The 13,196-nt window shown below is 45.1% G+C and overlaps 1 protein-coding gene across 3 annotated transcripts in view; it reads right to left on the bottom strand.

Annotated features, from left to right (window-relative positions):
• LRRC74A (leucine rich repeat containing 74A) overlaps window positions 1-13,196 on the bottom strand; it is a 29,517-nt gene that overhangs the window by 11,350 nt on the left and 4,971 nt on the right. For all 3 annotated transcript variants that reach the window (XR_013978928.1, XM_080978711.1, XM_080978710.1), the window contains exons 5-10: window positions 10,164-10,260; window positions 8,965-9,014; window positions 7,695-7,776; window positions 4,573-4,658; window positions 2,396-2,590; window positions 1,312-1,407 (exon numbers count right to left, since the gene is read on the bottom strand). Coding sequence is in view for 2 of the 3 variants with exons in the window: in XM_080978711.1 (XP_080834837.1) it covers window positions 1,312-1,407; window positions 2,396-2,590; window positions 4,573-4,658; window positions 7,695-7,776; window positions 8,965-9,014; window positions 10,164-10,260 (606 nt within the window). In the remaining variant the exon portion in view is untranslated. The remainder of the gene's footprint in view (window positions 1-1,311; window positions 1,408-2,395; window positions 2,591-4,572; window positions 4,659-7,694; window positions 7,777-8,964; window positions 9,015-10,163; window positions 10,261-13,196) is intronic.

Genomic DNA, 13,196 nt, shown 5'->3' on the forward strand with positions numbered 1-13,196 from the left:
CTTCTAACTTTTTGTTTACTTTGCTATTTACACACACACACACACACACACACACACACAGCTATTTATCCAAAAAAGGCCTCCAGTGTGATTTGCCAATCACTAAAAACAGCCCCTGTCCTCAGGTTTATAATCTAAAAATATGCAGCACAAATGGAAAATGGATTGAACCCAGGACAACACCCTGTGGCTTCTCATTTGTCACTTTTCCAGGATGACAAAGAACCTTAGTGAGCACTCTTTGGGTTTGGTCAGCCAACCAGTTACAAATCCATCTAACAGTTATCTCATCCAACCAACATTGTACCAACTTTCCCAGAAGAGTATCATGGGGGACTTGGTTAAAAGCCTTACTGAAATCAAGATATACTATGTCCACAGCATTCCCTTGATCCATCAAGTTGGTAACTCTATCAAAAAAGAAATGAGATTTGTCTATCATGACTTGTTTTTGAGAAAGCCATGCTGGGTGTTAGTAATCACTGCATCCTTTTCTAAGTGCTCACAGACTGACTGTTTAATTATCTGTTCCAAGACCTTTCCTGGTATTGATGTCAAGCTCACTTGTTGGTAGTCACCTGGGTCTTCTTTCCCCTCCTTTGTGAAGATGGGGACAACATTTACCTGCCCTCAGTCTGCAGTGACCTCACCTGTTCTCCAAGAATTCTCAAAGATTATACACAGAGGCTCTGAGATTACATCCACAAGCTCCTTTGGTACTTTTGGGTGCAGCTCACCAGGCTCTGGAGATCTGAATTCTTTTAAAGTAGCTAGGTGTTCCCTTACTACCTCTTTTCCTATCTTGGGCTGCTGCTACCTCCTTGCATTGTTTATTCTGTTATCACCAGATTGGGCACTTTCCTCTTGGGTGAACATAGAGGCAACGTAGGTGGTGAGGAGTTCCGCCTTATCTCTGTCACCTCCTAGCATTTCTCCGTCTTCTCCATGCAGAGGACCTACTACTTGCTTGCTCTTCCTCTTGCTTCAAACATAGCTGAAGAAACCTTTTAAAATTATTTTTAACTTCTCTTGCAAGCCTGAGTTCATTCTGAGCTTTGGCCCACCTGACCGTTTCCCTGCAACTGTTGGCTACTCGTGTATACTCCTCCTTCACGGTTTCCCCTTTCTTCCATTTTTTAATAGATGCCCTTCTTAAATCTCAGCTCATCTGTAAGCTCCTTATGCAGCCACACCAGTTTCTTCAGATGCCTCACACTTTTCTTTCTTGCTGGAATTGTCTGCATTTGTGCCTAGGCAGGATTTCAGCATTATGAATTATGAGGGCTACTGAACTCTCCCTTAGCATCTTACCGAAATATTGATTTCTTCCATTTTGGTGCTTGTGTTCTTTCTGACACATGAGACGAGAGCAATGGCGCCTTCTACTGAAATGGGATTGTGGGACATCTATAAGGAAAAGAAATCACAGATGATCTGAAGACAGGAAAGATTTCACTTGCTTGAAAGGAATGCACCATCAGTAGTCCTAAGGTTAAAGAACTGAGTTGAAAGGTCGGGGATGGTTCCAGTTCTGACATGGATATTGTGTGGCAATACATAAACGCTTTACCTCAGTTCTTGATCTGGGAAATGGGAATTATAGTGACAGGACTAAGGGCAGTGGAACGCACTGCTTATCTATTGCCATCCATGGTATGTTGACTGGGAGGTGGGAGCAGCAGTGGCACATTGGACTGCCTGAAAATTTTAACAAATCAGTATGTACTGTATTTACCGTATATTTATTGATGTTTTATTTATTTTATTCTTATAGTTTGCACTTTGCTATATATTTTTATGAAAGTGCATTCATAAATAAATAACTTGTCCCAATTATATCTACTACATCATAACAGTAAATATAAGCAGATCTTTAAAGTGAACAATAATAATTTAGTCAGGGCAAAGCCTAATCACTATATAATGTGGGGGGGGGGGGAGCAGAGATATTTCTTCTTTACTTTTTCCACTGAGTTTCTCATTTTTAATTTCATGTCCGCCTGATTAGAGAACTGTAGATGTAGACATAGCCTTTCCGCTAACAAACAACAAAAAAACCTTTCGGTTTAACACGTTTTCTCCAGTTTGGAATGCCCTTCCTTCAGCTATACCTGAAGCATCATCAATTATTTGCTCCCAACATCTTGTAAAGACGTATCTTTCTCTGCTGGCTTTCCCTGATCAATAGGCTGGACTTTGTACCATTTGACTTCTGCTTTTATGATATTGTTCTAGTTTCTTTAAGTTCACTTGTAGGGTTGTTGAACACTTAGACTTTTAAAAAAAAATTAAGTGGTTTAGAAATATTTTTGAATAAACAATTTACAAAAACAAAACATCATTCATATACCATATGCTGCCAAGCTCCAAACCAGCTCAGAAAATAAAATCCTACCTTCAGGATTCTAAGGGTACCATTAACTTCTAACCCCTTGCACAACTTTAACGTCCCTTCATTGTTGATATGGTTGCTACTGATGTCCAGCTCATTTAGCACATTGTTGACCTTGAGGGCTTCCCCAAGGGCCAGAGCACCCTCATTCCCAAAACCGTTCCATGAAAGGTCCAGTACCTTCAATGCTCCATTGGCCTCCAGAAAGAGAAAGAGAGAGGAGAAATTAACATTTATTTGTGGTTTCATGTATATGTTCTTTTTAACCCTGTAAATCACCCTGGAACCAGTTCTGGAGACATAATAGAAATAATAAAAATAGAACCCTTCAGGAGGATCACAGAGACAAGGAACGCCAAGGGAGTGCAAACGGACACCTTCATCTGCCCAGCTGCAACAAACCATGTCTCTCCCATATCACTATCTATAGCCACAGCAGGCGCTGTAACTCCCAAAGGTTTGACTTTACACACCTTTCCCCCCACCAAGGCACACTCCTCCATTGTCTCCCGAGACAGATGGGTACCAACTGAGGGGCTTACTTCCAAGAAGACATGCTGAGGATGGCACTGTAAAGCTCTCTGATGGTTAAAGTCCAGTTTATTACAATGTGAATGGCTCTTCCAAAATTCCTTTAGGATCAGCTGCAAGTCACAAAATCCTGCCTGCTCCTTCAGTGCCAGTTTTCACATAATGGTATCTAGCTTGTACCCTTAATAGCACCACCAAACAATAAAGTAACTTGATTTCCTCTTGGTGCCTGCCCAAACACCAGTGATTTTATTATTATTTTTAATCTTTTTAGCGGTGCCAGGCAATTGTGCCAGCCTATAACCCACCAGCCAGAATTTTCCTCACAGGGCTAGTTTATATTCCAAGCTCGTGGGTTGTGGTTTTAGTTATGCTTTTAAAAAAAATCACTGCTGTACATTGCTTTGAAATCTTCTAAAAGATAAACTGGCGGGGTATAAAAGTTTTTGAAAATAATAAATAATAGTGCCCAATTTGGACTTTGGCCCATACTGGAATGTGGGTTGACTTGGAGGGGCCTCACCTGGAGTGTGCAGCAAGGTAGGTACGGCATGTCCCGGGGGGGGAAAGGGGGGGATCCTGTTTTTTCAAGCGAGACCACAGTGGCTCTTTTAGGTGCGACAATATCACACGCTACCTTGTCCCCCCCAAAAAAAGCTTTTTTGGTGTGAGATAGTGGCACAGGTCACGTGACTTGCCCAGGAGCGCGTTCTGAATGTCGCTCATCCCGGTTTTTTATCTGAAAAAGTTGGATGGTGTGGGTATGGTACTGCCTTACCAGGTGCTTTTATCCCCTAAAAAAATATTTAAGGGTACTCTCATTTTGACTCAAGTGAATCGCTATTTTATAGTTCAAACCGGGAAAAATAAATACAGTAAATGGACAAAAGTACGAAGAACATGCATTGTCTCATATTACACAGCTGACAGCTCACAGTTGTTTTCCGACTCGTATTGAAATACTGCCCCTCAATGAGGCCAAATTTTCATCAGTAAAACAACACACATCCACATTCCACACTGCTTCACACATTAAACGCTCGCTTCCGTCTGAGACTCAGGAAACATCACGACAGGAAATGAAGCTGCCATAGGAGGTGGTAACAACGAAACTGACCAATCAACGTGCTATTCAATGGAACTGACAATTCACCGTGCTAGAGAAGAAACTAAAAATTTTAACATTTTGAGTTTCTTCTCCCGTTAGATTCACAAAATGTTTAGAGGTATGCGTACCCCTGCGTCCCCCCAGGAAAAAAGCACATGTGCCAACTCCCAATGCATGCCCATTTTGCTGCCACGCTGAGCATAAGACAAGCCTGCTGGATGAAGCCAATAGTGCATCTACTCCGGCATCCTGTTCTCACAGCGGTTAAGCAGATGCCCATGGAAACCAGAAAGAGGGACCTGAGGACAACAGCACTCTCCCCGCCACCCCAACCATCTATGAGATGGGGCAGTAAAAGGTACTTTGAGCAGCAAAGGCACCCTGTTTGCTGCTCTTAATCACCACAGGCCTCTTTCCACCATTGCCTCTTCATCCCCACACGCCGGCCCTGTTCAGGCATTATTCCTGAATTGGTCTCCAGCCTCGCCTTGCTCCCGGGATCCTCTCCCCAGGATCCGCGAGGGACCCAACGGAGTCTTACCCGGAGGCCTGCACTCAGGGCTACAGCCCCCTTCATGCGCAGGTGATTCCAACTCAGGTTCAGAACCTCCAGCGATTCATTGTTGGCTGAGGAGAAAGAAAAAAAAGAAAAGAACTTGCTGAGGATGCAAAAGATTGGGGTGGGTGAAAATAAATGTCTCTTTGGAGGAGGGTCTGTGATGATCCCAGACTCGCATTGACATAATTAGGACGGCCCCGGGATTTTTGTACATTTCAGGGGTGGTGGGGTTCATATTTGGGGGCAGGTCGGTTCTTGCCATTAAATATGAAGTGGCTGAGGGTTTTTCTTTGCCTTTCACAATAAAACCTTCCTGCCCCTTCAACCTTCTGCCTTCCCCACTCCCTGCAAATGCCTCAGCAGCAATGATACAGTCATGACATACAGTTGTTAACAGTGACGGTTCTTTCCCAAGGATGTGGCCAGACTTCTAAGGGGCAACCTTCTGAAGGGGCAGACTTCTACGGCCAGACTTCTAAGGGGCAACCAGTACAGTCATACCTCGGGTTGAAGTAGCTTCAGGTTAAGCATTTTTGGGTTGCGCTCCGCGGCGACCCGGAAGTAACGGAGCGTGTTACTTCCAGGCTTCGCTGCTCAAGCATGCGCAGGTGCTCAAAATGACATCACGTGCATGCACAGAAGTGGCGAATCGTGACCCGCGCACGTGCAGATGCGCAGACGCGGGTTGCGTTTGCTTCAGGATGTAAACGGGGCTCCGGAACAGATCCCGTTCGCATCCAGAGGTACCACTATGTGTGTGTGTGTGTGTGTGTGTGTGTGTATACCATAAACACACACACACATACAGATACACTGAAACATAATCAGTCAAGAGTTTCTAAGGTGATTCTAATTCTGGGACTCAATTGTGCCTCTGCGGAGCTGTGGTGGAAAGAGATCTGAGAAAACAGTTGGATTCCTACACATTCCCAGAAGCTTTCCCTCTTGGTTCACAGAAGTCGCCAATTTGGTGTCCCTCAGATGTTGCTGGATTACAACTCCCACCGTAGTGGCTGGGGCTGCTGGGAGTTGGAATTCAGCAACATGTGGAGGGCACCACATCACAGCGGCTGGGATGGTGCATCCTTTTTTTAGAAGCAAGCCTTCGTTTCCAAGCCAGATTTTGATGGAGGCATAAGCATATCAAGCTATCTATCCACCACCCCCTTTGGCTCTCATCATAATGATGGATTTATCTGCCTCTTGCAGGCATCCGCTGACCTTCATGCTGGATTAATAACATTAACAATGCTGAATTGGTTCTGTGAAAATGCTATTTCTGCTAAGGGGGTAAGCTCCAGAGGAAACTCTTATCTGGTTAGAAATCACATATCTGACATCCATTTTAACACCAAAAAATGTGTGTTGTTTGTGTGTAATGGAAATGCTCTAAAAGTTTGGGGTGTTATTCCCAGGAAGAGTATTAGAAGCTTATTTGTCCAATAAGTGAAAAATCAAAATTATGTTGTACAGTGGTACCTCGGGTTAAGAACTTAATTCGTTCTGGAGGTCCGATCTTAACCTGAAACTGTTCTTAACCGGAGGTACCACTTTAGCTAATGGGGCCTCCCGCTGCCGCCACACAATTTCTGTTCTCATCCTGAAGTAAAGTTCTTAACCCGAGGTACTATTGCTGGGTTAGCAGAGTCTGTAACCTGAAGCGTCTGTAACCTGAAGCATCTGTAACCCGAGGTACCACTGTATATCTGATAGAAAGAAGACTACAGCAAGTTGACAGGGCCACCCTTGGTAACTACTGCTTGAATTTTCATGGTGAGGCCAGCCTTCTTTTCCTTCCACAATAGGGAAGGGCAAAGCTACCCACTATTCCAGAAGTAAACTGAATGCCTCAGAGGCACTGACTTGGGCCCCAGGTTATGGGTGTCCAATGGCACCTGTAATGTAACGTGACGTCATGAGGTCACTTTGGGTCGGCAGGTCAGCGGCTCTTCCGAGGCCTTAGAGATTACATCCGGGACCTTGCAAGACCTCCAAAAGCAACTTCCGGTTTCCACCAGAAGTCTCGTCAGAGGTCTCATGAGGCCTCAGGTAACCGGAAGTCGCGTCAGAGCCCCGCATTGTGGGTGCTAGACTTGGCGCCTATGGAATGCTTCCTGGCCACCACATGGTCTCAAATCCATGAAATGATGAGGCTGCTTATTTATTTTGCATTTCTGCCTCCAGAGCAGGAGTTAGCAGACTTCAGGTTTGTCAGACACACTCCAAGTTTTTTAAAATTAGAACTTAAAGATTTATCAACCTGAGCCAGTTAACAAATGATGCAGAATGCCTCTGAGCACATCATGAGCCGAAAAAATTGTTTTCAGTATAAGAACTGAAGCGAGCTTGCAGTCTTTACACAAAAAACTCCTTCTGATTAGCTTTCTTTGTTTTGGCCGTCCACCATACATCTAAAGCACTGAAAGCACCCGGCTTCCCCCAAGAAATCCTGGAAACTGTAATTTGTTATGGGTGTTGGGAACTAGTTTTGCAAGGGTGAAACTAGGATTACACAGTCAAGAGATATTATAAATTGTCAGGAATCATACTGTATTTGGAAGGCAGAGTACCAACATTAAAATACATGAATGCTATATTAGCTTTCCCAAAGTCTTCTTTAATTCTTCCATTTTAAACAAATGGTTATGATAAATTTACCAATGCACTGCTTCAGAAGGAGCCATTGCACAATAGGCTTCTTGCAGAATAAATGATGAATGGGTTAGTGGATCTGCTGCCTGCTAAGAATGCTTAATGTGCTAGTTTCCACCTGTGCTATATTTATATATTTGCAAATAAGCCAACTGTTACAAAAGCAGCAGAAGACTCCAGCAATCTCTCCATACCCTCCAACATTTCTCCAATGAAATTGGGACATCCTAAGGAAAGGCAGGACATTCCGGGATCAAATCAGAAACCGGGATGGCTTCTGTAAATCAGGGATGTCCCTGGAAAATAGGGACACTTGGAGGGTCTGTCTCTCCTCCAAAAGGAAACCAAACAGGTAGTGTTGCCTCTTGGAACTTCTTCCTGCTTGTGGAAGCAGGGAGCACGTAACTCTATGGGCCCACTGGTAGCCATGTAGAAATAATGAAGAAGGTTACCCAGCATCTGTCCCAGCTGCTCTCCTCCCTTGTCAGCAAACTCATTGTGGCTGAGGTCCAGCTCTATCACTCTGTAATTGACCTGTAGAGAGAAATGGTGCACAGACCTATGAGCTCAGTTGCAGCCTTCAGACCAAGCACTGGACTGAGACATCCCGTTTTCCTAATTTGTAGTATCTAATGATCATTGCTTGTCGTGCACATAAACACCCATTTGTGGTGTGCATCAACCTAGTCCACCAAGATACTGACAGTGATGACAAAAGAACATAAATAAGAGCCTGATGGATCATGCCACTGTCCCATATAGTTCAGCATCCTGTTCTCAGATGCTTGTGGGAACGTCACAAGAAGGATTTGAGAGCAAGAACAATCTCCTCCTGCGGTTTCAAGCAACTGGTATTCTGAAACATCACGGCAGGTATTTTTATAAGTTGGCATACTCTCAGTGTCTGGTTCAATGCACACCTTAACCCAAAGTTCTGCTTCTGATTAAGATTTCAACATTTCAAAATTTCAATACAGTGACCCATAAAGAAACCCACCCCCCCAAAAACAACAGAAAGTTCAGCAGCAATAATATTTCACCCAAAAGGAAGTCAACAAGCATGAAGGAGTTCATTCCCTGTAGTGGAGAATGTGTGTGTGTGTGTGTGTGTGTGTGTGTGTGTGTGTGTGTGACTGAAACAAATTGTGCTCAACACAGTGTGCTGCTATTTCTTCCTTTTTACTCACAGTACTGAGTACATTTACTTGAGAAGAACATTGTCGATATAGCATGAAAGAAAATATTCCCCGTCCTCTTTTCTTCTGGTCTCTTATTCTCTGATTCTCTGATACTCCCTCCCCAGTCCTCCAGTGCATGGAATATAATGGTACCTCTTACCACAGCACCTTTCTGGCAACCCACATTTCCTCTCAGGGCTAAATTAAACATGAGAAGCAGTTCCATTAGGCTTCCTTATGACAATTTTAAAAAGAAAGAAAATCAGGTGACCACTAGGTGGGCGGAGTGAGGGGCTCTTCCCTTCCTGCCATTCGCCTGTTCGTACTTTTCTACAGACAGCAGTTTTTCTATCCCATCTCCCACCTGCTGCATGAATAAACAAAGGTTGGCGAGAACGATTTTGAGCAGACAAGGCATGAAGTAGCTTCTCTTCCTGCTGCCACAGGTCATTGCCATCCCTCACTTTGAAGGGTGCATCATAACCTTTCACTTACTGCCTTTTGCACAGACTCCCAGAGTTCCCCCAGCTCACAAGTTACTCACCATTAATGATTCCGAAAAATATAGTGCTGTCTCTTCCCTAAAGTTGTTTCCTGAAGAGGAAAAGAGGATGCTAACAGAGGGTTGTTTCACACGAGTCAATTACCGACATTGACCTCACTTCCATGTAGGAAAATCACATAGACAACACATACAAAGTACATATATCTTTTGTGCATGACTGAAACAGCCGCATTTGGAGCTGGAGTCCTCCTGATAAATGTACCATAGGCAGTGCTTTTTCTTTTCTTTTCTAAAAAATGTTGAGGGGTGTGCTTATCCCTGTGTACCCCCAGGAAAAAAGCACTGACCATAGCTTTATGTGAACTTCTTGCTCAGTAGAATGCATGCACAGTTTTCCTTTGTAGAGATTGACTTGTGTGATGTGTCCCCAGACATGGATTGTGTATTACAAATGTCACACGTCAAAACAATGCAGAACAAAGCAGAGGTTTAAGATTGTTTCTCTCATTTCCTTCCCTCCTTTTCCCATCCCTATTCATGGCTCCTTCCAAAGGGCTTACGGACTTCCTACTTTGGAATGACTCAGATGTAATGCATGGCGTTCACATTCACAAACACATAATAGAATCAGAACATTAGAAGGTGGAGACAAAAGGGAACTTCTACTGATATTAATGGCAAAGACCAAAATTGCTCCTCATATACAAATTCAAATATGTGCAGGTCGGGACTACAGTCTAATTGAAATGGGGTAAAAGTGCACTAACAGCTAAATACTGCTGAAATGTGGACAGGCCCTTAGAAAACGGTATGGTTGGCTGGCATCATGAATAGGAAGCACTCCACACTGCAACATTTTGTTGCAGGTCCCACTTGACCCTCACTCATTTATAACAAAAACATGAAAATCTGCAGGTTCACTTCTTCTTCTAGCCCCAGAATAGCCTGATCTGACTGGAAGTAGCCAAGAATTCAGACACAGGTCTTCCCAGCCTTGTTGTCTAATATCCCTCCCCAGCTTGGTGCCCTCCAAATGGTTTTGAACTTCAATATTCATCAGCCCCAGCCAGCATGGTCAGTGGTCAGTGGTCAGGGAGGGATGAAAGGAGCTTCAGTCCAGAACATCTGAAGGACTCCAGGTTGAGGAAGGCTACTTTCATGTGTTCCTGTGTACAGTATTCAGAAATATCAGTGTTGCTGAGTAATTCCACTTGTGTCTATAGAGGTAGAAATCGTACCTGAAAGCTGAACAGCCCGGATATTTGAAATATTATTGTAGAACATCCTGCAGATAGCTTCAGCTCCTTCTGTGTTGAGATGATTATTTGAAATATTCTGAAATGCATGGGGGGGGAGGGGAATAAGGCAAGGAAAGAAGACGAACATCTTAAAAGGATGAAGCTGTTCTGAATAAAGAGGTGTTTGAGGAATGTGACCAGCCTGCCCCCAACATGGTACTATCCAGATGTCATTGCACCACTGGCCATACTGGCTGATTGGCATTACCATCTGGAGGGCACCAAATTGAGGAAAGTGGAGTCGGACCTTTACAAAGATACAAAATGAAATGGTATACACTGCTCAGATTCATGTGAGGATCACAGACGCCAGCTCTATGGGGCTGAGGACAGCTTAGCCGCCCCCCATATGTGGGGATAGAGCTGACCCCCCCCCCCAATCTTGCACACAATGAAGGTGTCCCCCCCCATTGTGGTACATAACTCGGCACCTCTGGTGAGGATCAATATTTAGCTGATGTTTCTGTTCTCCAAATGCTGTGATGCACTTCTCCGCAGTTTGAACATCTCAAAATATGCATTTAAATGTATTATTAAATAAAATACAGAGAGAAAGTATAAATATGTATGTCAACGTTAATTGCACCTAAAATGCATATTTAATGTGCATATTTTTCATCTGAAGCAGGAGAGAGCAGCATTGAAATAGTAAGATGCGTGGAAGGAGATCTTAACCTTTACCCTGCTGCACTGGCCCAGGTGAAAGTCCATCCCCACCTGCTGTTTGCACAAGGGGGGGGGGTTCATTGTTTATGATGCAAGCTTCTCTCCTGGTGCAAGCAGCCGGGAGTATTTGTTGGGGGCAGCACTTTTGGTGAGACCTTGGCAGAAGGGAAAGGTTTATACTCTCCACACTCTGTAGTTCCCTACTATACTATACCCTCCTTCTAGATCCTATTTGCATTTGAAACAACCTGCATGTTGACTGCATTAATTTATTTAAAGTCATGTGTATTTGGGCCCTGACTTGTTGTATTCACAAAGAAGACGGCCAAAAAATGTGAAATTTTCTCCTCCCCTTACAATTTCAATGCACATCTATGGATAAGCCGCCTTTCAGATTTGTGTGAATATGGGCCCGGAGTATGATGTTATTCTAGGGGCTAATGCAGAATTCAAAGGATGAACTTACACATGGAACTCAAGAGACTGTGTGAAGATGCTACTTACGGGCAATACTGATATGGGTAATGATACGTATATTTTAGAAAGCTAAATTTAGCTTTCAAAATAATTTGATGTGGGGCTCAACTCTGCTGCACATGGCATTTCTGCAGAGGGCCCTGGGATGGTCTCCAGGCTCTCACCACCAGATAAGGAGGTATATCAACAATCTCTTGCTCAGGGACTCCCCAAATCCTGAAGCTGATCATGTTGGGAAACTGTGTACGCGCAGCTACTCAGACAGAGTCAATTAAGGTTTGGCAGACAGCCAGAAGGCAATCTGAAGAAGTAAGTCTGCCTGGTGATAACAGAGACATGGAGACCTTTCCCTGATTGGTCAGGCTCTCTCAAGGGAGTGATAATTAATGGCCTACTAACTGGAATGTGTTAGTGCAGTAGTTCAGAGTTCTGTGTGTCAGTGTAGGAGTTGTGAGTCGTGTATGAGAGAGCTAGCAAAAGATCCGTGTTCTGTTCCTGTAAATAGTCCACTGTATATAATAAACACCTAACTACAAGTTCCTGGTTCCTGCTTCGTCTATCCTGTCTGCAGCCAAGTTGCCAATTGCTTCCGTGGATTCTGTGTTTACTCTGCTAGGTCTGGCTAAGGTCCTGCAACTAGTCAGAAAGTTGCGAAACACCAAATAGGTTTGGCCAATAGATCAATCCACTACTATGATTCTGATGGTTTTCTAGGGTTCCAGACCTAAGTCCTTCCTAGCCCTTATATCCGAGAACATATAACTGAAGGGTTGTGGGCTGAACATGGGACTTCATGCATTGAAAACATGTAAGCGATTACAGTGGTGCCCCGCAAGACGAATGCCTCGCAAGACGGAAAACCCGCAAGACGAAAGGGTTTTCTGTTTTGGAGGCGCTTCGCAAGACGAATTTCCCTATGGGCTTGCATCGCAAGACGAAAGCCCATAGGGAAATGCTGGCGGTCGGGAGCAAAGACTTTCGCCCACAGCCGGCCTTCAGAAGAGGACCTCTTCTGAAGGCCGGCGGGGAGCAAAAGTCTTTGCTCCCCCCGCCTGCCTTCCCCCCCGCCTGCCCCGGGCGATCTTAAAATGCTGGCGGGCGGGAGCGAAGCGTTCGCTGCCGACCCCCAGCATTTTAAAATCTCCCCGGGACAGCAGAGAAGTCTCTGCTGTCCCGGGGAGATTTTAAAATGCTGGGGGTCGGGAGCGAAGCGTTCGCTGCCGACCCCCAGCATTTTAAAATCTCCCCCTGTCCCGGGGAGATTTTAAAATGCTGGGGGTCGGGAGCGAAGCGTTCACTGCCGACCCCCAGCATTTTAAAATCTCCCCGGGACAGCAGAGACTTCTCTGCTGTCCCGGGGAGATTTTTAAATGCTGGGGGTCGGCAGCGAACGCTTCGCTCCCGACCCCCAGCATTTTAAAACGCTGTTCCGAAGCGGGGCGGGGGGGGCCGGAACACCTGCCCCAGCCGCCCCACTTCGTAACACTGTTCCGAAGCGGGGCGGGGGGCGGGAACACCTTCTGAAGGCGGGCGGGGGGCGAAAGTCTTTGTCCCCCCGCCTGCCTTCCCAGGGGCTTTTAAATCGCCCCAGACAGCGGAGAAGTCCTCCGCTGTCCGGGGCGATTTTAAAATGCCGCCCGCCAGCATTTTAAGATCGCCCGGACAGCGGAGAAGTCCTCCGCTGTCCTGGGGTTTTTTAAAATGCTGGGGGTGGGAAGAAAAGCCCTTGTCCCCCCCCCCCAGCCTTCAGAAGAGGTCCGGGGACAGACTGTCCCCGGACCTGGTCTGAAGGCGGTTTCCCTAGGAACGCATTGATTGATTTTCAATGCA

The sequence above is a fragment of the Podarcis pityusensis genome (assembly GCF_964106645.2).
Source record: "Podarcis pityusensis genome assembly, chromosome: 1".
NCBI classification, from domain to species: Eukaryota; Metazoa; Chordata; class Lepidosauria; order Squamata; family Lacertidae; genus Podarcis; species Podarcis pityusensis.